Source organism: Gorilla gorilla, chromosome 1 (genome assembly GCF_029281585.2).
Source record: "Gorilla gorilla gorilla isolate KB3781 chromosome 1, NHGRI_mGorGor1-v2.1_pri, whole genome shotgun sequence".
Lineage (NCBI taxonomy): Eukaryota > Metazoa > Chordata > Mammalia > Primates > Hominidae > Gorilla > Gorilla gorilla.
The window spans coordinates 173318955-173344579 of NC_073224.2; the positions used below are offsets into that span (position 1 = coordinate 173318955).

General features: G+C 38.0%; 1 protein-coding gene across 39 annotated transcripts in view; it reads right to left on the reverse strand.

Annotated features, from left to right (window-relative positions):
- Window positions 1-25625, reverse strand: part of SGIP1 (SH3GL interacting endocytic adaptor 1) — a 216292-nt gene that overhangs the window by 73019 nt on the left and 117648 nt on the right. For 26 of the 39 annotated variants that reach the window (XM_063697907.1, XM_063697898.1, XM_063697917.1 and 23 more), the window contains 3 exons: window positions 5716-5740; window positions 4740-4791; window positions 3369-3454 (listed from right to left, as the gene is read on the reverse strand). In XM_063697907.1, the coding sequence (XP_063553977.1) occupies window positions 3369-3454; window positions 4740-4791; window positions 5716-5740 (163 nt within the window). Of the gene's footprint in view, window positions 1-3368; window positions 3455-4739; window positions 4792-5715; window positions 5741-9195; window positions 9208-16202; window positions 16215-25625 lie in introns of all 39 variants that reach the window. The other 13 variants (XM_063697857.1, XM_055350199.2, XM_055350215.2 and 10 more) reach the window with 1 other exon arrangement.

Sequence of the window (25625 nt, forward strand, 5' to 3'; positions counted from 1 at the left end):
GACATTCTGAGTATCAGTACATGTACTGGCTCTGTTTCAGGTACCCATTTGAAAATCCAGACATTAACCCCATGAACATTTGTTTTGCTGTAAGTTGGTTGATTTAAAGCCTCCTATGAATATGCTTCAAAACTGAAAACGCCTGCATTCTATCCAGTGGTTCCTATCCTTGAAGGGTTCTACAGGGTCTTTACATAAACCTTTTACAGCATCATAAAAAGAAACTAAACTATTGTAAAAACACTTGGTGAATATGTTAAGAGAACCAGAAAAACGAGCGCTTAGGCACCTAACATAGGGCAATTAGGTTTTGGGCCTAAGAACACTGAATTTAACATTTCTTCTCTTTCTTTTTGCTTCCTGTTCTGATTTTTAAAAATACCTATGATAATGCAAATAGTTAGTGCTTCTCAGCACCTATCCTGTGGCAGGGACTATGCAAGTACTGCTGTAATTCATTATGTCGTCTAGGACAGGCTGGGAAGTCAGTTGGATGTGGTTTGAATCTATCCTCTGCACTGACTGTAGGACCTTGGCAGGTTGCTTAACCTCTCTGCGCTGCCTTCCTTTAGTGTAAAGTGGAGATAATAAAAGCAACCTTAGAGAGTTATGAAGAGGATTAACAGAGGAAAGATATATGAATAGAGTATATATAAAATGTCTATAAAACACGTATCACAAGGCCAGTAGCTGTTACTGTCTATTTGAATACTCATACCACCACTATGTGGTTGATACCAGTTCCACTTATGGGAGAGGAAAATAATGATAGGAGTGGTTTAATGAGGTGTCCACGGTAAAAGCAGAAGAGCTAAGATCTGATGCAGCAGACTTAACTCTAAAATACATATTTTTTCCCCAGACCATTTCAACTAGTGATAGAAAGATCTTTCTAGGCCAGGCATGGTGGCTCACAGCTGTAATTTCAGCACTTTGGGAGGCTGAGGTGGGAGGATTACGTGAGTCCAGGAGTTCGAGACCAGCTAGGCAACATGGTGAAACCCAGTCTCTACAAAAAATACAAAAATTAGTCAGGTGGGGTGGCATGTGCCTGTGATCCCAGCTACTCTGGGGGCTGAGGTGGGAGGATCGCTGTGGGAGGTCGACGCTGCAGTGAGCTGAGAACTTGCCACTGTATTCCAGCCTGGGTGACAGAGTGAGATTCTGTCAAAAAAAAAAAAAAAAAAAGAAAAAAGAAAAAAAAGAAAAACAAAGAAAAAGAAAGACAGAAAGAAAAAGAAAAATCAATCTAAAGAAGAATGAGTAGATACAAAAGGGAAGTGTGGGTATTGAAAAAGCTAGTGTGATCGGTGCAAAGGCAGGAACTTTACGGAAGTTCGGGGGCTGAAATCATCTAAAGAACAACTGAGGCTACAGTCATGGACAGGTCTGGGTATGTATCTCCTCTCCACCACAAGCCTCAAAGGTGGACTTCGCTCTGTTTTAACATGAAAGCAAACATTCTCCAAAGATATGAAGCAACATTTTCTTCATGAATTCCATGTGGAACACAGCTATGATTTTTTAAGAATGATTTCTATATTTTACATAAAGTTTTCATATAGTTATGGGATTCCTTAAATGGGCAGATTTAGGTGCAACAAATCAAATCCCGTCTCCAGTCACCATACAATATGTCATTAAGAGTGAGATTGATCACAGATGAGTTAATAAGGAAACAGCCTCGCTGCAAGGCCACCTTTACATGGGGATTCTAAGTTATGGACATTAAAATCACTAAAGGAGTATTTAGAAATGTTCTTTGTACAGTTTCCTAACAAAATCATTGAAAATATTCAGGTGTGGCTGACTGCTGGCTATCTCCCAGAATTCATTCTCCAGTTCTTCTATAGTAACAGAATTTTAGCTGGCTACACAGCACCAAATTCTCTCCAGTGGGGTTTGGCAGGAAGTGACTTGTATCTCTTCTAGTTTTGCTCTTAGAATAGTTAGCAGTGAGTTCCAGTGGTCCTCACCCCACCTCCTTTCTTCTGAATGGGAGGGGAGGAGAGCTGCAGCAGCCTCCTTGGAGCCAGAGATAAAAGTAACATTTTAAAGACAGCAGAACTACTTTACCAGTCCTATATTGTTTACTTCCAGACTGTTAACCTGAAAGAGTAATAAAATTCCATCTTGTTTAATTTATTGTACTTGGGGTCTCTTTGTTAATGTAGCTTAGTCTACCCACTATGCTTCCAATTCTTGCCATCTTTAACACTTAAGGCCCTTCACCAATAGGTCCTAGAAGGATAACATGTTATTATACATTTACCATGGTGCCCCTAAGTCAAATAATTTTTATAAAAACATTCTATATTACCAAACATAGCTACTGGAAATACATGCATTAGACATAAACACATTTCAGGGATAGATAAGATGCATTTTATAGAGAGCTGATTTTATGTCAGTAAAGTATACAGTATTTACAGCCATCCAAAAACATGGTTAATTTAAAAATGTTAAATGTTTAACTCTAGGAATAAATATTTAATAAGTAAACTCAAAAATAATGGCAGGAATAAAGATATTTCTTCAGTAGCATTTTATTTTATTTTATTTTTTTTGAGGTGGGGTCTTGCTCTGCTGCTCAGGCTGTAGTGCAATGGTGTGATCACAGCTCACTGCAGCCTTGACTTCCTGGGCTTAAGTGAACCTCCCACCTCAGCCTCCCGAGCAGCTGGGCCTACAGGCATGCACCACCATGCCCGGCTAATTTTAAAAATTTTTTTGTAGAGATGGGGGTCTCCATATGTTGTCCAGGCTGGTCTCAAACTCCTGGGCTCAAGCAATCCTATCTCAGCATCCCAAAGTGCTGGGATTGAGGGAGTGAACCACCACATCTGGCCTTATTTCTAAGTTTCTAAATGATTCAAGGTCATTCCTGGGTCTTGAGCCAGCAAACAATGACTGTTGTGAGCAATCCAACTGATGCCTTCATTATGAGGTGGGAAAGAGCAAAGATGGTCAGGGAGGCCCGACCCCAACGACAGCGACAGTGACGGATGTATGAAGGTCTGTCTCCATTTGTGATTCTGTTGACACCTCAAATGATGATGGTCTGGTTCCCAGAGTGTTTATTCCATGACCGGGATTTGTGTAGACTTGCAGTAATTTTTACTGACTTGTTTTGAAGAATGAGCTTCTTAGCTATTAGATATTTCTGGAAGTAAAGTTTCAAATCCTGAAATAATAGAGATTTGCAAACTAAACTTCTGTTCTTGACAGCACACCTAGATTGAAACTTTTCTTTCCCATGAAGATAATATATTAAAAATATACCTCAAAATACGTACATTTAATCTAGAAGAGTTGTACTTTAATAAAAGAAAAAACAAATCTATAATATATGGAGTTTCTTTTCCTACCTTCTGTCTTCTGTTCATCAAAAGCTGATTCTAGTGGTGGGCCAAAGAGGGGAGCAAGGGCCGTAGTGTCATCTGGAGGCTTTTTGCTAAATCACACACATTAAGGCAAAATACAGGGAAAGGGCTCAAAAATTAATACTCAAAAAGATATACAAGCTTTCACATATTTTTCTTAGTGAAACAAGTGTGTGTGTGCACCAGTGCATGCATGCATGTGTATACAAGCCCCGTTAGGGCTAGAAAGTATTTTATAAGGATGTCAGATGTATTATGGGACAAAAGAATTGGTAGAAGGTGAGATCCTTAGTTCTCAATGGAGAGCTGAGGTGCTCACCCAATAGAAATAAGTTGAAGGAGAATAACTCTTTCAAAGCATCATGATTTTCTATACCTAGAAGAGATAATACTAGAGCTGAGTTTATTGCAAAGCACCTTTCTCCCCTAAAATCTCAAGTACAATTTATATTTGATTTCACCACATCTCTTTGTTGAAGTTAATGCAATTTATAATTAGTGAAAGTCAAGCATAGCGATATTAAGTAAAAAGCCACCGAGAAGTTTCATCCTCTAATAGACTAGCTGTAACCTCCTAATACTCCAAGATAGTAAATCTCAGAAAGAGAAGTATTGAGAAATCAGGGGGAACAGGAGGATAATAAGTTAAACTCGCATCCCTTCTCTTAATTATTACTCCAGACTGATTATTAAGAAAATGATGCATAATTATCTTCATTTCTTCTCCAAATCTGATTCCCCTCATTGATCCCAGTGAGGTCTATGTGGTATGGTAACGGGCAAGGGGTGAAGCGGAGAGGGGAGAGGTTGGAGGAGGATAAAGATTGAAAATAATCCCGTTTCAAAATAGAAATAGCAGTCTTTTTATAAAACACTGCCATTTGTACAATACTTACCTAACCCACAGAATACACTGTAAAATACAATGCTTTGCCAAAAACTAAAAACAGAATGGAAGATTCCTTTGGTGTGTGGCAGGTGGAATGTATCACGAGATGGTATCCAACTAAATAGGCTTCTTTTCGTAGGGTAATATAATGATATTGAAGATCAGCATTCCAGACACCAAAAGACCTCTTTAGAGAGAAACTTTAGCTGTCCCATCAGGAAGGGGCCTGCACATTCTGATAGACAGTTACTTCAGATAAGGGCAGAATATTTCCCTAAAGGTCTCCCTTGGGCTGCACTTATGAAAAATAGTAACATATTTGGACCATGCTATGGACATATGGACTGACATGTTTAGGTAGAGCCTTTGTTAATGGGAGCTGAGAATTTAGCTCAAAGGAGATTTGCTTAATTGTTAAAAGTTCATGATGCCTTGCATAAAACACAACTAATGTCTTTCACACTCACCTTATAAGTTCTGGAGTTGGTGTGGAACGCCTGGGTCTTGCCACTTCTTCACCTGATGCACAGGACAAAGGAACTTTTTAGACAAATTTTTACCATTCCCTGATATGTCTTATAACCTATGTTTGGAAACACTTAGAGATTTAAGTCCCATCAATAAGCAACTCAGTATGAAAACTTTGCAAAACAAACCTTCTCCCCTGGCAATGCAACAGCCATATATTAGGCATATGTAGTGGTGTTTTCTCTGGCATTTGTAAAACCTCATTAACTAAGGAACTTCCGTGACAAGCCATCAAATAGAAGATTTGTATAGTGCAGCACTTAGTGAAAGAGCACACCATTCTTGGAATGTCTGCTGCCTTGACTGGTTCTGCTTTCCAATTAAGAGAATACTAAGCCAGGCCATATGTGTAATACATGAATCCAGGATTCTCTGCCTGTTCTTTTCTTGAAATGCCAAGAAAATGTTGTATCTTTAACTATGAAACATGAATTTAGAATTTCCTAGGAAGTGTTGTATGCAGCAGAGGAAAATTGTGCCCTATGTGTATTATAACCTATATCGTATCACTTTGGTTGACTAAAATTTTCATATCAAATAACACAAGAATGGGTAAGTTGCTTCTACTTTCAGTTCCTTCTGCCCGCCTGTTCTTCCCACCCCCAGCAACAAATACACACTTGATTAAATTCATTTCTAAAGTTAAATAATACAGCAAGAGTTGACAAATGTAGAAGGAAAATAGCAATGTTTTTCCAAAAACATATTTATTTTCAGAACTTAAACATTAATCACTCAGAACCCACAAGTGCCCTCTATCATTATAAGAATTCTTTGCTGTAAAAGTAAAAAATTTGTAAGTCTTAAAAATTAAGCCCAGGAATGTATAATTCATATGTACATATACTCCAAGATCCAAGGAACTGTTCTTTCTTTTAAATCATACGCTGTTTCTGGTAGCTAAGATATACTTACTGGATAAGTTCCTTTTAATTGCACCCTAGAATTAGAAATAGACACTATAAGGTTTAAGACCACATATATGTTATGTACAATATGTATTATTTCTGTCATTGCAATTAAACTGAACTCAAATAAATGCAGATAGGGAAATGAAATTTTTCTCAGAACCGCATTTAAGTAGGGAATTGTAGATACACACACAGAAATCAGTTTTTTATTTCACTCAAAGATTATAGAGAGGAAGGAAGGGTAAATCGTAAGTCTTCTGAACAAGAAAAACCCCTTACCTGGGTAGATTTGGTAAATTAAATTCAAATATTGATTAGTCCATTAAAAAAAAACCTCTTGAACTCTAGTAGATAAGAAAGTAAATCAAAGTTTAGCATATATTTGATGCTTAAAAATTACAGAATGTGTTTAGGAGTAGTGCATGCTCCTTGTCAGGTGTGGTCCCCAGGTTGCTAATGGAAACAGTCATCAGTTTACAAATGTGATTTTAAAAGGTATAGATAGCAAGTGTAAAAGGCAGGGGAAACTTGAACCATCTGCCATTGAATGAACTGTTTTATCCAGAAAGCCAGGGAATTCCACCTATGCACTCATCCTCCCAATTTATTTCACTTGCCTGCCGCTAGGCCCATCAATTCATGAATTGGAAGTAATGTCTTTAGCTCAAGGCATTGTGATATTATTGGAATACAAATAGCCCTGGCAGGAATAGTCTGAGCAGGTCATCTCCAGTTTTTATAATGCCATAGCATAAACTTATTTAGATAGTAGAAGGATTGATTAGATTAAGAGTTTTGATTAAAAACCAGAAGTTGTGAAAAGTTCTTAGTGTGGGATGCCACCAGAAAACTAGACCACCAGGATGGTTACATCGTGGGGTACAGCATGGCTTGGGGTGCCTGCAGTAGGAGAATGACAGGGGCAGAGTTGAGGACAGGGAAAGCTGAAGTACATATAAGAAAGCATTCCAAAAGTTGAGACCATGAACACATTTGTTGGATGGCCACCAAACACATTTTTTCCTACTTTTTAATTTTAGTGAAGGCTCAGTCTGGTGGTCACAGATACATTTTCTTCTCTCAAAGTATAACATTAACAGCTTAGGACAAGGTTTAGCACCTCTGTAATTGACCTATAAGAAGCTTCTTTCCCTCGTTCCTAAGGCTATATAAGCATTTTCTGTCCCATTTTGAATCCATTTATGCTAGAGGAGCAGTTTCAATCTGAACAAGGATCCATTCGATGCTTTCTCAATCTCTCAAACTACATTTTCTGGCTTTTTGTCTAATAATGTGATCTGTTTTTCCCTACTAAGTGTGTCATATAGAGAATTACTACATTATTTATAAATACTTTCTAATAAATATGGCCACGTAAATCTGCTGAGGACATTATGGAAGTTTGGATACAGGTTTGCTTTTGGAAAAGAAGGCTCTGTAGACAGAAATGATTAGATAACAGAAATAATTAGATAACAGATGTTTTTCTGGGTTATGAACCCTCAGATAGAATTTCATTAATAAGATCTGAAGGAAGAGATAGAGGGGCTTTAGTTCCAAGCAGTCAATCACAAGATTAATAAATGGCATTGAGGGAACACAGCCCACCTAGTACCGTGAGGCCTAAAACCCAGGAGGTCCCAGAGGTTGTATTGAAGACCTTTTTGTCCCTCTGTCCTACTCCTTCAAATGTTAATATCCATGAAACCAAGAAAGGTACAGAGCTCCTTTTGTAGTCATCAATTCCCAGGTGTGTCAATTCATTCAATGGATATTCACAGTTGAAAGGCACTAAAGAAGAAGCCCCTGTAACATTTTTATTAAATAGTCTTCATGAATGAACAATCTCAAGTTAAGTGCAACCAAAACACGGCAGAAATATACAAGAAAACTCTGTTGTTTAGAAATTAGGAAGAACAAAGCTAGTATCAATTTAGAAAGCAACAAATGTTTGAAAGATAAGCAGCAACTCAGCAGCAACAGAAAAGAAAGTCCTGCTATCTGCTGGATGGGCATACAGATCTCTGATGACCTTAATGTTGCAGCATGACATATCTAGAAAAAGACTGAGGTGATGCCGACCACACAAACCACATTCAGGAAAAAAGCCCATTGGATTCAAAAACCTCCCTTTGTCAAGCGACTGTATTTTCCCCCTTTCAATGCTTGTTTGTTGTTATATGTATGTTGTGAATAAATTTCCTCACTTTGAATGATTGAATTCACTCTTTTCACAATCTGTGATGTCACTTAACAGCTGGGTTGGAATCATCCATAGATTAGCAGTCTCTGCAGATACCGTCTTTGAATGGCATTAGCTATGTAGTTTAGCAGAGAACCACCAACTGGTCACCTGGGGCAGGGTATTTGCATCAAATAATAATTGACTAATTGGATCGGCACAGGCCTAGGGATATTTCAGAGAGCGCTGTTTTCAGTTCCATTTCCTCTCTTAAGGGACTGACCAGGTAAATGGGGATCATTTCAAACATAACAAAGACCCTTCTTTTTGTTGCTTTAAATTCATGATACTCTTCAGCTGGGCGCAGTGGCTCAGCCTGTAATCCCAGCACTTTGGGAGGTCGAGGCAGGTGGATCATGAGGTCAGGAGATTAAGACCATTCTGGCTAACATGGTGAAACGCTGTCTCTACTAAAAATACAAAAATTAGCTGGGCGTCGTGGCAGGCGCCTGTAATCCTAGCCACTCGGGAGGCTGAGGCAGGAGAATTGCTTGAACTCGAGAGGCAGAGGTTGCAGTGAACAGAGATCATGCCACTGCACTCCACCCTGGGCAACAGAGCGAGATCCGTCACAGAAAAAAAAAATATTTATGATACTTTTCAACTTGAGGAAAACGACAGTTTTCACTTTGAACAATGCAAATTAATATTGATCTACCCTCCCAAAGTTTGTCTTCTGTGATGAAATTTATTTAGAATTATGTGATAGCCTAGGAATATTGACTTGAAAGTGTGTCTCCCTCTCCCAAGATGGAAATTATAATGATGTATCAGTATATTCTGATCATTGTAAGTTATGGTCCAGGAACATATTTTGAATTCAGGCTTAAAAACAATGATGGCTTAAAAATGATGTCCTTACATTCTTATTCGTTTTATTATTCTTTATTATCTCTTTGCTATCAACTTCTATGGTACTTTCTGGTGAATCTCTAGGCCTTTTATATACACGTACACACACACACACATATATACACACACACTCCACATATTTTCCAAATTTAGTACTAGGAGTTGGGATTCCCATCTATTAATTTAGTTACTTATGGGAAAGTGCTCTGACAATTCTAAAATATGCCCTTGATACTTAAGAGGGTCAGAGGCTTTCAATCAGTAAACCTATTTCATCTGCCTCATTCACACTGGGTTATCATAAATTTAATGGGAAACCAACCTGGCCACCTTGCCTTGGCAGCAATTTTCTCTATACATGTTTAAGGTAAAAATGTTGAGAGTTCTTACCGGGCTGCGCCTCTGTGATCAGCAAAAAGGAAGAGAGAACAGACACCTAGTCAGAGAATGATGGATCAGTCAACAGTCTTGGGTAACAGAAGACTTTATAAGCAGCTAACCAAACATACACTCCAGAGAATCAGGCCAAAGGAAGACAGGCAGTCCTAGTGTTTAGGGCTTATTTAAACCATAGGAGGCTTTGGAGAACCTTAAAGAGAGGCTATCCATTGTACAATACAGCTTTGCTAATGTGGGTATGTAAGTTTTAGTTATGTGTACATAAGAACAAGGCAGAAACATACAAGAAAACTTTACTGACAATGTTGAATGTCTTGCCGTAGAAGTTTTTCTCCAGATAGTTTCGCGGTGGGGCGGGGGGGTGGTACTTAGAGAATAAAGAAGTAAACTGTTTCCCCACAGAGCAGGATGTTAGCAAATATAGACAGTAATGCATTTCCCACATAGTTAGGGTACAAAAAGAGCTCACAAAAAATCAGAGGCAGGATTTAGAGACCCCTTTTCCTTGTCTGGATTTTTTCTTTGGTGTTCTATGGAAGGTGTGCTTATAAGGATTTTTTGAATGTTCTTGGCCTAGTGATCTGGGCAGCCTCTACCAATGTGATGCGAATGATGAGAATGTGATGGGGAAGATGAGGAGCCCCTGACAAACGTAGTTGGGAATGACGAAAACTGTCCAGCAGCAACAGAACCCTGGTGGACCAGATGACCTTAGAAAACACAAAATCAATGTGCAAAAATCACGAGCATTCCTATACACAAATAACAGACAAACAGAGAGCCAAATCATGAGTGAACTCCCATTCACAATTGCTTCAAAGAGAATAAAATACCTAAGAATTCAACTTACAAGGGATGTGAAGGACCTCTTCAAGAAGAACTACAAACCACTGCTCAATGAAATAAAAGAGGACACAAACAAATGGAAGAACATTCCATGCTCATGGATAGGAAGAATCAATATCGTGAAAATGGCCATACTGCCCAAGGTAATTTATAGATTCAATGCCATTCCCATCAAGCTACCAATGACTTTCTTCACAAAACTGGAAAAAACTACTTTAAAGTTCATATGGAACCAAAAAAGAGCCCTCATTGCCAAGACAATCATAAGCAAAAAGAACAAAGCTGGAGGCATCACACTGCCTGACTTCAAACTATGCTACAAGGCTACAGTAACCAAAACAGCATGCTGCTGGTACCTAAACAGAGATATAGACCAATGGAACAGAGCAGAGGTCTCAGAAATAACAATACACATCTACAACCATCTGATCTTTGACAAACCTGACAAAAACAAGCAATGGGGAAAGGAATCCCTATTTAATAAATAGTGCTGGGAAAACTGGCTAGCCATATGTAGAAAGCTGAAACTGGATCCCTTCCTTACACCTTATACAAAAATTAATTCAAGATGGATTAAAGACTTCAATGTTAGACCTAAAACCATAAAAACCCTAGAAAAAAACTTAGGTAATACCATTCGGGACATAGGCATGGGCAAGGACTTCATGACTAAAACACCAGAAGCAATGACAACAAAAGCCAAAATAGACAAATGGGATCTAATTAAACTAAAGAGCTTCTGCACAGGAAAAGAAACTACCATCAGAGTGAACAGGCAACCTACAGAATGGGAGAAAATTTTTGCAGTCTACTCATCTGACAAAGGGCTAATATCCAGAATCTACAAATAACTTACACAAATTTACAAGAAAAAATCAAACAACCCCATCAAAAAGTGGGCAAAGGATATGAACAGACACTTCTCAAAAGAAGACATTTATGCAGCCAATAGACACATGAAAAAATGTTCATCATCACTGGTCATCACAGAAATGCAAATCAAAACCACAATGAGATATCATCTCACACCAGTTAGAATGGCAATCACTAAAAGTCAGGAAACAACAGGTGCTGGAGAGGATGTGGAGAAATAGGAATGTTTTTACACTGTTGGTGGGAGTGTAAATGAGTTCAACCATTGTGGAAGGCAGTGTGGCGATTCCTCAAGGATCTATAACTAGAAATACCATTTGACCCAGTGATGCCATTACTGGGTATATACCCAAAGGATTATAAATCATGCTGCTATAAAGACACATGCACACGTATGTTTATTGTGGCACTATTCACAATAGCAAAGACTTGGAACCAATCCAAATGTCCATCAATGATAGACTGGATTAAGAAAGTGTGGCACATATACACCATGGAATACTATGCAGCCATAAAAAGGATGGGTTCATGTCCTTTGCAGGGACATGGATGAAGCTGGAAACCATCATTCTGAGCAAACTATCGCAAGGACAGAAAACCAAACACCAGATGTTCTCACTCTTAGGTGGGAATTGAACTATGAGAATGCTTGGACACAGGGTGGGGAACATCACACATCAGGCCCTGTCATGGGGTGGTGGATGGGGGAGGGATAGAATTAGGAGAAATACTTAATGTAAATGATGAGTTAATGGGTGCAGCAACCAACATGGCACCATGTATACATATGTAACAAACCTGCACGTTGTGCACATGTATCCCAGAACTTAAAGTATGATAAAAACAACAACAACAACAACAACAAAAGCACAACAAGCAGATGTATGACCTCTTTCTTTTGCTTTTCAAATCTTGATTATGGCTGCTATCAATTTATTCCAACAATCTCTAATAGCTCTGCCTCTTTAGGAGCTTTCTGATATAAACATGAGTGACTAGCATGTGAGTGGGGAAAGAGCTGTTGGTCAGTTTCCCTTTCAATATATGGGCTAATGCATGGATTCACCAGAGGCTACCTCCCAAAACCAAAACTAGGAGCACAAACACAAAGAAAGCTAGGAGTTTGTTCAAATGTAGAAGATGTTCTTTCTAGAACATAGATAGGAAGCAAAAACTTGTAGCTTTTTACATCTGGTAGGCCTCCAGGAATGTCTAGTTCAACTGGCTACATGCTATAGAGAGGAAGGTGAGGCTCTGAGATATACAGCTAGTAGGCAGGTAGAACCAGACACAGAATTCAGATCCCTGATTTCTCATTTTCTCATTCCTTCTATGACGCCAAGCTTGGCATTATTGAATGACTCCAAAAGCAGAGAGTCATTGTGATTAACATCCAGGAGTGGTTATTTTTCAGACCAGTTTATAAGTAGCTAGGATACTAGACATATTATTCTAGTCAATTTACTTGTAATATTATAGACTTTATTATTTGCCTTATTTTCCAGGTACTGCTACCTATTGAATCCACCTTTCTTATAAACCTGCCTGGATGCACCTTAAATGAAATTAGAAAAAAAAGGCCACATAAATACCTATTTCTGTGCTTAAATTATCTTATTGACTAATCCATACTGTGCTTTGAGGAAAATTCAAACACTTTTTTATATGAAAATTTAGACTTTATTATTCTTTAGTGACCAGATTAAAAAGTTCTTTTGTGTAGAAAGAAGTATGGGAATTTCATGACAAACAATTCACTTTTAAAATATAGCAATTAGAGGACTAAAAGTGGCCCAAGATGAAATTATGAGAAATATGAAAAATAGAGTCTAGATTGCAAGCATTCAGAGGCAAAACCTTACATATAAGACACTTTATTATTAAAGTAGGTGCAAAAGTAATTGCGTTTTTTTGCTATTACTTTTAATTTAAGGTTATACAGAACACTTTTTCAAAATAATTTCAAATATATTAATCCAACCAAATTGAGTCGTATCTTAATTTTCAGTGAGTTATAAACCTATATTTTAATCACAAGTTCAAGGTTTAATTTTTTTTCTAGTAAAAGACAACCTTGTAATATAGCATTTTGGAAACTCCATTTGCAAAATGCCTTCAGCAGGGAATAGCTGTTCAAATTCATGTAGTCACAGGCTGATTAAACAGAACCCAAAAGACACAGCTAGAAGCTGTGCAAAGTGCAGACCCAGAAAGCCTCAAGGTCTATAATTAATTAAGAGCTATCTGAAAGCTTCAAAAGGAAAATAATTCCAGGAGCAGATGGAAGGGCTTTATATATGTCAATTACCACCACCGAAGAGCAAAAACTGGCTTAGGCTATGCCGGACAAGGACAGAAAAATTATTATCAGCCAGGAGGGAAGGGTCTTTTCCTGTTCACAATTTTACTTTACCCTTTCTCCATCATTTCCCAGGAATGTCAAAGCCTTTAGTGTTCTATTTTTTGTTTACCAATATACAGAATTTTCTTCAAAGGCAGAAGAAAACTGATTTAGTATCTGGTCTTGATATATTCTATAAGCTGAGAGATCTATGTCCAGAGTTGCAAACCCAAATGCTTGCAGGAGTAAAAAGTGGGTGGGGGATGGGGAGGGGGTGCTGGGAGTCAGGCACATACACATTGTGAGAGTCTGGAAAACTTGCCACTGTTCAGTGCACCCCATGTGCGCCACATGAGAATGTGGGCTTAGTCCTGCCAGATTTTTTTTTTTTTAATTTGAAATGTTCTAGTTTTGAAATGTGGGCTAAAATTGGTTTTAACTGCACAACCAAACAAAACACCTATTCATTTGTTCAGAATCTGCAGGAGATTAATTCATCTCTGATTGCAGCCATTTGTATCATACATAATAAGCTCTCAGTAAATTCTATCTGCTGTTATTATTGCTATATTTCTATGTCTGATTACTCAGAGACTTTGCAAGTGGTCTACTTGTTTTCTGAACAAATTTCCTTCATTTCTAATTAAATACTGTGTTCAATACCTAGATTTCTGTTGGTCTTCCAATGCGGAAAACATTTTATTTTCCCTTCTACTTTTATTTTGGTGTTCAACTTAGAGATAACTCTTATTTTATATGTTGAAACTATTTTCAAAGTGGATAAACACTGCTAATCTATGATTTTGTCACTGGAATGAAGATCTAGAATGTGGTATATTTCTAAAATTTATATAATTTTCAAAATGAATATGTCTACCTAAAAGAAAACACTGCAGCCTATGTCCTCAGCCTTCACACTGTTCTTCTATGACATGGCAGTCCTATTACCTTTTGCTTAACAGAATTAATTTAAATTCAGTTAACTATGATACCTTAGTCTTAGTCAATGTGAATAAAGTGTTTTAATATGTTTATCATTTCCAACTAACCAAACAGTCTATCAGCCTTGTCACATTCATTAAATAACCCAGACTTTGAAGTTTTGTGACATCCTAATTTGCTAAATTTAGTGCTATGGGGAAACAAAGATGAAAATGGGCAATAAACTATAAAGCACTAAACAAATACGATTTTTCCGTAGTCTCGTTTTAGCAAATTGAGTGATTAATGTTAGAGAAATTTCTAGGAAAGGATTAGAATATATGATCACTACATTTATTACTAAGATTTCTACGAGTATTCCTATTTGTTTTTTAAATGCTTTAGGGTGAAGACAAACTATTTGGCAAGCATTAATTTGCCACACTATTGTAGGTGTTTATCTGTATTTAAACTTGGGTCGACTACATATTACAAGTTAGATTATGGAGACTGTCTATTATATTCAATCAGACATATTTGAGATGACCTTCTAAAACTTCATTTGGGAAGAGAAACAAAGAACCTGCTAGTAACCAAGGTATCATCAAAACGACCAGGCTGAGGAATCAAGATGGACATTTCCAAAGAAAAATGAGGTGAGGGAATGATGGGGGGAAATTCTTGTAGTTAAAATTGCCGTGAAGGACAACAGGAGAAAAATTAATGAAAAAGAGAGAATTTTTAAAGCACCATAGGCAAACTTCAGGCCACACAGTCCTGTGGATATTTGAGGTGGCCAAATTTGGTTAATTCAGGAAAATATTCAGGGTCTACAAGAATAAATGAAATTGGTAAAGTGTAAGGAAAGACTGTTAAAGAGCACCAGTAATATTTTGCTGCCACAGAACAGGCGATGCATAGTTGACTCTGAATTACTCAGAAGCGGGCCATTTAGCTTAGTAATAATCATAATTGTAGCTGCTTATTTTATTTTTGGAAACCAGAAGAGTTGGGCTCACATTTTGAGACATTTTAATGTTTTGGTCTCATATTTTTGTCCTTCCTGTGTCTCTGTTCCGCCTCCCTCCTATCCTATAGCTTTTCTGTAAGCACAGTATCCTGTATGTGGTGCAGTGGCTGCCAGGATTTGGTCAGCGGGAAGCATAAGAGGTGAAAGCACTTATTGCACCATCCACCTAGGTGAGTTAACAACAAACCAGCCACTCGTTGGTGCTGTGAACATGGAACATAATATCTTCCTGTTTTCCAGCAGAGAGGTCACCTCTGTCAGCCATGCATCAGCATCCTGAGAACATGTTCCCAACAAACCAGGCAACCAAGAAGAGAACAAATTCATTTTATTTTTTGAAATCTGTTCCTCGTGTTGCTCTAAAATAAAACGATGTAGGTACATCGTATCAGACTTGTGTTGCCACTAAAAATCACCCACTGCTACTAAAAATTAACATCCAGGAGGTAATTTACATTTTATAAAGATTCTCTTTTCCAGTCTCTGACAATTCCAGGAGGGAATATTTTGATTTACTAAAACAAAAACAAAATAAACCCCCCCAGCTTCCCTACAACTCCCCATTCCCGGGCCAGCTTCATAGGCATTCCAGATGCTACTATGTTGTACACTAATCAAAAATTAACTTAAAGAACATTTGCTTAGCTCATGATATGTATAAGTAGCTTGACTAATTCTAGTGGAAACTGCAATAAATGAAACTTAGTACCAAAAATATTTGATCGTGTGGCTGTGATTGAAGCAGAGGTGAATCTTTACAAAATTACCCCAGGGCCCTTAATAACGGGGTTGTAAAATCACTTAGCAACCAACTTCCTTTTTTCCCATGTGGCATAATGAGACCTGGTCATGGTTCACAAAGATTTGTTTTTAAAGTTCAAAACCTTGTTTAGGTGTTAAACACAGTCAGTCATTAGATATGCAGATAATGAAAATAAACAGAATAAATAATGTTTGCCCCCAAAGCGGGAAGGACTTATTTCTTACCGGACTTTTCCTCTAAAAGCGTAGGCATGGGGAGGAAGAATAAAGAGAAAATGAGAGAGGTGAAATGTATTTTCAAGAAGAAACAGGTCAAGGCTCAGGATAACCTTACTTAAGGGAGCTCTCGAAGGCACTGCTTTTATAAATGCTTCCTGTGGGGGTCTGATGGTCATTCCTAGGCTGCTGTCTTTAGTTCAAGCTACAGAGGGCATAGGTGTGGACTTCACCTGGGCATCTGAGCACATTCTAAACTTGCTCTTTCCTTCCTTCCTCCCTCCCTCCCTCCCTCTTTCTTTCTTTCTTTCTTTCTTTCTTTCTTTCTTTCTTTCTTTCTTTCTTCTTTCTTTTTCTTTCTTTCTTTCTTTCTTTCTTTCTTTCTTTCTTTCTTTCTTTCTTTCTGTCTTTCTTTCTTTCTGTCTTTCTTTCTTCTTCTTTCTCTTTTTCTCTCTTTCTGTTTCTGAGAGAGTCTGTCTTGCTCTGTGCCCCAGGAGGAGTGCAGTGGCATAATCATAGCTCACTGAAACCCTCAACTCCTGGTTTCAAGAGATCCTGCCTCTTCACCCTCCCATGTAGCTAGGACTACAGGCATGTAGAACAGTCTCTGGCTAATTATTTTTATTTTTGTAAAGATAGGGTCTTGCTATATTGCCCAGGCTAGTCTTGAACTTCTGGTCTCAAGTGATCCTCTCACCTCAGCCTCCTAAACTTCTGGGATTACAGGTGTAAACCACCGTGCCTGGCCTAATCTTTCTTTTGAATGGTTTACTTTTATCAAACAGATCTGTGGCTTGACAATAAAAAAATTATGCCTTGTAATATTGAGAGGAGTTGGAAAATACTACTCATGCATTGTAGCTGGGCATGGTCATGAAATGAAAGCATGAGACTTTCCAGAAGCTCCAGTTTCTCCAGGGAACCCAGAACCTATCATCTTCTCCCAAGTCACCATGGCTAGAGCCGTCAGTTCTTCTTTGATCCCATCCTTAATTTTCCCCTATTCTTCATAGACAATTATGAATTCTTCTCCCTGTGAGTGGTCAATGGCCCCTCAGAATGCCCTGTTACTTCCTCAGCACCTGTCTTAATGAGGCCTTCATTATCCTTCACTGACAGCACATGAGCTTCCTAGCTGATGGTCCTATTTCCAGCTTCATCTCCTAATCCATCCTTCACACTATCCTCGGAATCATTTTCCAAAAATAGTGAAGTGAATATATCATTCTGCCCTTAAAAAACCTCCTTATTATCCGGAAAATAGAATGTCAACTCCATTCTATGGAATTTAATGCTTTGGTGATGGGCTCCAACTTCCCTTCCCACCCTCATCTTCGTCCGTTGGCTTTCTATGAAGCCTGCACTTCGCTGCACTCTCCTGGCTCTCTTGGATGTGCCGTGCACTTACAAGCTTCCCTGTCTCCTGCCCATGCTGCTTCTCCCTCTCCCCCAATCAAAATTACTCATTCTTCAAGGTCAGTAACATTTCTTCCATGAGACCTTTCCCAGATTCGCCTGCCAAAATAAATTGTTCCCTTCTCTGGTTTGATTGTGACCCATTCCTTTTGTTCAAAATAATAAATAAATATTGAAGGCCTTTCTACTGGCCTGACATTTATTAGCCTCAGGAAACAAAGGTACACATTGCTAGTACATTTCTGCAATTTTTATTTTGTTCTGTATTATTTAGATGTCTCCACTTGATTATTAGCTCACAATAATGGCTATGTATGGATTCTCTCTAGCCCCAAACATAGAGTGAGGCACTCAACACACGTTTATAAATTCCCTTTTTGGGGAGCCATTGAAACATTATACAAATGTTTGAAGCACAGTGTCTTTTGAAATATAAAAAATAAATTGTTCTCTGAAATAAGGTTGAATTATATATGGCACAAGCTATGTGTCCTCAGTTGTAAAGTTTCTTTCACCAGCTCCATAAATATTTCAGTTAATTCCTACTTAACTGTTAATTTCTCTGCCTATTAGTGACCTCAGGTGCTTACACATGTTGCAAATGTTCTAAAGAAGTGGCACAGCTTTGTACAACGTTAGTGTAGATTATGTGTTCAGATCTCCAGGGCAGAATTTTCTCCTAGAGCAAAAACTAATGCTTCAGAATAGTTAAGGGCCAAGAAAGGGACTACATCCTTGTAGTTTTCAGTCCTTGAACTAAAACTCTTATTTATAAGGTAAATTTCTCAGCCTTTTCTAAAATAAAATGCATCTTATTTAATTAAAATCAGAAGACTAAACATGAACACACAAATGATAAAGGTTACCCCTCCCCTCCTCTACGTCTCTCCACCTCAGGCTACCTCATATATTAAACCATCTTTATTGAATACGTTGTTTTGCTACGGCAGCAGCTATCAACACCTAGGCTATTATCCTGACCTCTTAGCTTAAAGGTTTCTTCAGAATGTTGAAAAAAACAATAAAAACAAAGATAGGAAAAAACAAAGATGTTTTTGATTTAAAATGGTCTAATAGCATCAGAGTTTATTTTTAATTATAGAAAAGATAAATAAGAGAAATGGGAGTGATATCCCTCTGGGCTTACTTGTAAATAGAAATAGAGTAAGTGAATTTTTGGAGTAAAACATGAATTTACCTAAAATATAACCATTGAATGGTTACAAAGTACAGGGATTTTTTTGTCCAATAGTCTAAGAAAACACAATTTCTGACTGACAAAGCTTGTTGAAAAGTGGCTTATCCCATAATCAACAGCTTTCAAGGAACTCATAGACCCTTATCCTCTGCAGCTGGAGAGTCTCTCTCTCTGTCTCTCTCTGGCTGTTATTACTCCAAATAACATGGTAAAATGCAAGTATGCACTCAAGTTAGGTTTTGTTGAGGACTACATTTTTGCATGAGGGGTTAGAAACCAATTCAAAACTGAACTGTGTTTGAGAATCAAAGCTAATAGAGGTGAATGAAGAAAATATAAACCAGTTTTGATGGTCACTTACATGAAGGTTTCGTGCTCTGATTACATCCCTGCTTGCTTCCTAGCTTAACAAGGAATTGAGCTGCCATGGGAATTTTGGCATCAGGCATCATAGAGTGGGATCAAGACATAAAAGTCAGGTTGAATCTGTAAGCCTTTTAAAAGTCTGCAATCATTGAACCTTAAAAATAGGATGGCTGTATCCTGAATCTTCCTCTTGTTATTTTCATTTATATGATATATTTTTAGAGATAGGGTCCAGTTTTATTCCCCAGGCTGAAGCGCAGTGGTGTAATCATAGCTCACTCTAACCTTGAACTCCTGGGCTCAAGCGATCCTCCCATCTCAGCCTCCTGAGTAGCTGGGATTATAGGTGCATGCCACTGCGCCTGGGTAATTTTATTTTTATTTTATTTTTTGTAAAGACGGGGTCTTGCTATGTTGCTCAGGCTGGTCTAAAACTCCTGGGCTCAAGCTATCCTCCCAACGTTGCTTCCCAAAGCACTGGGATTATAGGCATGAGCCACTATGCCCAATCTGAATCTTTATATTTTAATAAATGGGATTCTATTATAAAATAATCACTTTGTCTCAGTTATTTATGACTGGTTGGGTATTCACAAGGAGCAAAAGGATTATTCATTTATTAAGCCATTAACAGATATTTATTGAGCACCTAGTAAATACCAGACACTATTTTAGGGACATTAGTGAACAACAGAAAAGGCCATAAAAGCTCCAATGGGTTTACATCTGGGAGCAGGGGAAGGAGAAAGATAATCAGTAATAAATACTGTCATGCATTGTATATGGATGCTTTGGTCAACGATGGACTGCGTATATGATGGTGGTCCCATAAGATTATGACAGAGTTGGAAAATTTCTATTGCCTAGTGATGTCATAGTGCAACGCATTACCCATGTGCTTGTCGTGATGCTGGCGTAAACAAACCTCCTGTGCTGCGGTATTATTAAGTACAAATACTTGATTATATAAATGGCTGTTACTGGTTTATGTATTTACTATACTATTTATTGTTATTTTTTGAGTATACTCCTTCCACTTATAAAAAACAAGTTAACTAACTGTAAAACAGCCTTGCGCAGGTCCTTCAGGAGGTATTTCAGAAGAAGGCATTGTCACCAGAGGAGGTGACAGCTCCATGTGTGTTATTGCCCCTGAAGGCCTTCCAGTGGGATAAAAGGTGGAGGGGAAAGACAGTGATGTTGCTGGTCCTGACCCTGTGTAGGTCTAGGTTAATGTTTGTGTTTGTGTCTCAGTTTTTAACTAAAAAGTTTAAAAAGTGAAAAGAAAAATTTTTAATAGGAAAAAGCTTGTAGAATAGAGTATAAAGAAAGTATTTACTTTAACTATTATAAAGTATTAAAATACCTTAAATACTACAAAGAAAGAGTATGAAGTATTTTCGTACAGCTGTAAAATGTTTTTGCGTTAAATGTTATAACAAAAGAGTCAATACGTTTTAAAAAATTTAGAAGTTTACAAAGTAAAAGAGTTATAAGGCTAATTTTATAAATTTAGGGTAGTCTAATTGTACAGTGTTTACAAAGTCTGCAGTAGTGTCCAGTCATGTCCTAGGCCTTCACATCCACTCACTGGCTCACCCAGAGCAACTTTGAGCCCTGCAAACTCCATTCATGGTAAATGCCTTATACAGGCATACCATTTAAACAAATCTTTCATACCATATTTTTACTGTACTTTTTCTATGTTTGGATACACAGATACCATTGTGTTACATTTGCCTATGGTATTCAACATAGTAACATGCTATACATATTTGTAGCGTAGGAGCAATAGGCTATACCATACAGCCTAGGTGTGTGGTAGGCTACGCCATCTAGGTTTGTGTAAGTGCACTCTGTGTTGTGCACACAACGATAAAATTGCCTAACAACAATTAAGCGACACACGGCTGTGTAATAATTAAATAAGGAAAGTATTTAGTATTTTAGAAGATGACAAATGCAATTTTAAAAAGTAGAGCAAATAAAGGGGTTCAGGAATTCCAGGGCAAAGGGTTTTGCGATTTTATATAAGGTGGGCAGGGTAGGCTTCCTTGAGAAAGTGACTGAGCAAACAGATGAAGTTGATGAGGGAGGTCACAATACAGCTATCTAGGGGAAGAGGGCTCCCAGGGAGCCAGGGAGTAGTGGAAGGAGAGGGAAGAATGGCAGGCGTTAGTCTAGGGATGCGGGAATCTTGACAATGAGGCTCTTGAAGACTACCGTGAAGATTTTGGCTTTACTCTGCTCCAATGCAGCTTATTGCTGTTACTTATCAGGAGTTCTGAGGTGTGGACATTTAGTAACTGTTGGTGTTGAGAAGAGGCATGGATGAAAAAATATCAGAAAATACCTGGTTATGATATGTGCTGTCATTTGTCATTCCTCTTTGGAAACTCATTTTGATTCTCCCTGTGCTGTGTTTAAAAAATAATGAAATAAAGATGGGCTTCAAATAGGTTACAAAGTGGAAAGGAGTTTCAGTTGGGCAAAACACACTGAGGCCCGTCCATCTGCCCTCTGTCTCTGTTGCCCACATTGGGACAGGCAGCTTGGCTGGCAGGCACAGCTCTGCACCTCTTCTGTGCTGGCCGCTATTTCAAGCTACAGCTCCAAGGTCCATGGGCAGTTAGAGGCTGTCCTTTAGACAGACATAAGTCGGAAGGAAATATCACCTTCATTCTGTTTAGAAACGACATTCTCCCCAGTCTTTGAGGAAAAATTTTTTGACATAATTAATGTGAGTGATTCACACTGTAAGATTTTTTTTTCTAAAACAATAAAAAGTACATTTACTGCTGTAGACTGCTGCCACTAAAACAAAATCTCCTTCAGAGGGCAAACGGATAGATTTTTTTTTCTTATACTGTTACGCTTATTTATACTATTATTCACATATTTGTAGAAACTCCTTAGTAAAAAAATAAGTGTAATTGTACAAGAAAGATAATCATTGATAACGTGACCCTCAAGGTTGAAGACAACGAAATGACTGAAAACCTCAGGCTTTAGATGAGAAAACAATCTCACTGGATGTGCACTAGGACCCACAGAAAAGAACACATTAACAAACTTTTTAAAAGAACCTACACATTGTAGAGGAAGAAACAGGAAATTATTGATCTTATTGTTCACCCATCAAGTAGTGAAAAAAGAAACTTGGTTAAGTTGAAGAGGAAAAGATCAAAGCAACTGAGAACCATAAATTTGCTCTATTTGTAAAATAATGCAAGTAATGTAAGTCGCATTATAGCAGAGCTAGATATGGCATACATTTTATATAATGTCCCGTGGTGCATCCATCCACCCAGACAATCAACAATTATTTTCTAAGTACCTACTACGTGTCATTCACTGCTGTGGACCCTAGAGAAAATGCCTCCTTAGAGAAAAAGTAGACAACCTACAAGCTCTGGGTGCAAGATTAGTTGTTAGAAACCCAACATTCAGTAAACTGTTCACAAAGTAGGCTTCTGTAAAAAACTTACTTTCAAAATTGGTTGCTTCTTTACAGAGCACATTCTACCCTGATTATGGCCCTTAGCTAATCAAAATAGTTTTAAATTCTAAATGCTACTAACATTTAAAATCAAGGCAGACCTTAAAGGTATAAAAGTTAGCGTTTTTTGATTGCAATTAACATTATAATAAAAAACATGTAATTCAATAATTTGCTACTTCTACTGAGGCCATCCTAACATTTTATACAATGTGTCAATATTGTGAGTACATAGCCTTATTCAATGAAATTTTGATTTTGTTACAGAAATTGAGTGTTTGTGATCTCCAACCATGGTGATCATATTTCCAGAACCCTCAAATCAGGTCAGCTTGCCCAGACAGTAGAAAACGATGTAGGAATTGTGTTTATGCAAGAAAAATCTAACCCTTACATTTCACGAAGAGAGCAAAATACCATCTACTGAGAAGGTACAACCAACATTAATTGGAGAAATCATGACAAAGGCACTCCAGGTTGAATACTAAATATTCATACAGCTCAGGGATTTCTTTTTACCAGAGTAAGGTGGGCATGAAAGGTGTGGATTTTAAATGTCAGGAAATGGAAGCAACAGAAAATTTCCTAGGGAAAAAAAAATCAGTAATGAAGGAAAGAAAAAACATGTATCAGATACAAAACTAATTTTCTGCACACAGTCCATGGTTTATTAAAATGTTGAGAAGAAAAAAATATATTTTGAAAAAGAAAATTTCCACCTATTTTCCCATCTATCCTCTATGAGGCCTGGGAAAAACAAAAGTTGCGTCTCATGTGTTAACTCTAGCTGATTTTGGTCCAGCTGCCTGCAGGTCTGTCTAGAGGGGGCTGGCTTCTAAGCCCATATCTGGGATTTAGTGGCAATGTCTGTGGAGGATTTGGGGATGGAGTGGCAGTTTATATGCCCCATGTTTGATATCCCTGGTATAGACCAATACAAATCACATTTGCCCTACGAAGCTTTCCTTGATGAGTAGAACTCAAGCTGAACCTCTGCCTTCTAATTCACTGCATAAGAGGTCTGGGCTGAGTGCCTTGCATCAGAATGCATGCAATCTTTAGCCTCTCCTTGCACTGTGCACTGCTTCTACCAGGAGAGAATGCTGGTGTGTAGGAGACTGGAGCTCACCTCCTCCACTGATGACTCTTTGTTTTCACTGAACTCAATGGGGTGCTGAACCTTCTGCTGAAGTGAGGACAGGAAAGGGGGTGGTGTTACCAAGCAGCAGCAAATTCATGAATTTTGCTCTCTGGCAGGCTAATTTGGGGGTGGAAGGGTGGGTGGGCCACATGGAACAGGCAAACAACACCAGACTGTCTCCAGTTCAAAGCTATTTCCCCCTCCTCATATTTTTTTGGTTAAAAAGTTATGCATTGCAAATCTCCAGGATGAAGATTAAACTAATTGTTCCTTCATGACTCAATGTCAGATTCTTTACTTCACTGTACCACTTACTTTCCAGAGGAAGGGAGAAGGCACTAGCCTACACGCCAGGGTAGGTCAGCTCCTGCTCTCACATCATTTCTCTCAGCCCTTGTGAGTTTGCTCAAGTCCTCCCTTGCTATTTTTATTTTCCTTCTGCCTCCTACAAGTCTCTGAACTTAAGGAAAAGGAAAGCAAAGCTGAGAAGGTGATTGATATTTAATGGCACCTCTTCTGGGAGACAGCACTGAACTGGGTATTTTACAATATTTTCTCATGTCATAAGAAGGTAGACACAATTTTTTTCCCATTTTACAGCCATGAGATCTGAAGCTCCGAGTTGAGGAACTTGCCTATGACCACACAGATAATAAGATATATACTCAAAAGCCTGTGTTCGTTCTATTTATCCTTGTCTCTTGATCTTTCTGTGCTGGTTTCTCTGTAAAATAGGGGCATCACTACCTCCCAGATTGCTTAACAGTGCTGCTACTCATTTCATCCTTTTGATCATGACTGGGCGTTTATAAAACATATAGCATTATTATAATATGCCATTGACATAAAAAGTGCTTGCCAATTGATTAATTGATTAGGGGAACTGAAATAAATGAGTCATATAAAAATGGACATCATTCCTTAACATTTAAAACAAAAGTGCAAACAATCTGCATATACAATAAGATAATTTTAATAAATGAGAAATCACATATCACACAACAGCATTTAAGCCTGACCTGGCAAGGTGTCAACTCAGCCTCGCTCTCCTGTCATGTGGTACAATATAGGAAGTGCTGTACCATAGAAGACAGTGTTTGTGGATGAACTCAGTGGGGAGAAAGTCTGTGAGGTGGACCTTTTGGGCTGGGATTATGGGCCCTTTGAGCATCCATCGATATCCTTCAAAGGGTTTATTTCATGTGAGCATTCAGAAATTGTATGTAAAATATTTGAATGAGCTAGTGAACTTTTTTTTCTAGAAAGAGAGTCAATGGCTTTCATCAAAACTAGTGTAATATAGTGGTTAAGAGTTCTCAATTAGAAACTGAACTTTCTGAGTTTAAATCCCAGCAACTTCAGTTACTAGCTGTGATGCTTCGAGTGAGATAATAAATCCCTCAATGTCTCAATTTTCTCATCTGTAAAGTGGGGATATCAATAGTACTGATCTCACAGGTTGTTGGGAGCATGAATGAATTAATGTATGTGACACACAGCACTCGTGTTCACAGCTGCCACTACCAAATTCATCACCATGATAAGTTCTCAAAGTCATCAATGATCTTAAAGGATGACTTTGATATTTTATTGTTATCCTGATTAATAATAGCTATCATTTACTAAGCACCTCTTTTAGACCTTATATAAATTTACTTACAAAGTACTAAGCACCTTATATGCATTCCTTAATTCTTACAAATATCCTATGAAGTGGGCAGTATTATTAACCTTATTTTACACTCGATTAAGCCTTGACTGAGGCTTAAAGAGTTAAGCAATTTGCTCAGGGCTACATGGATAATAAACGCA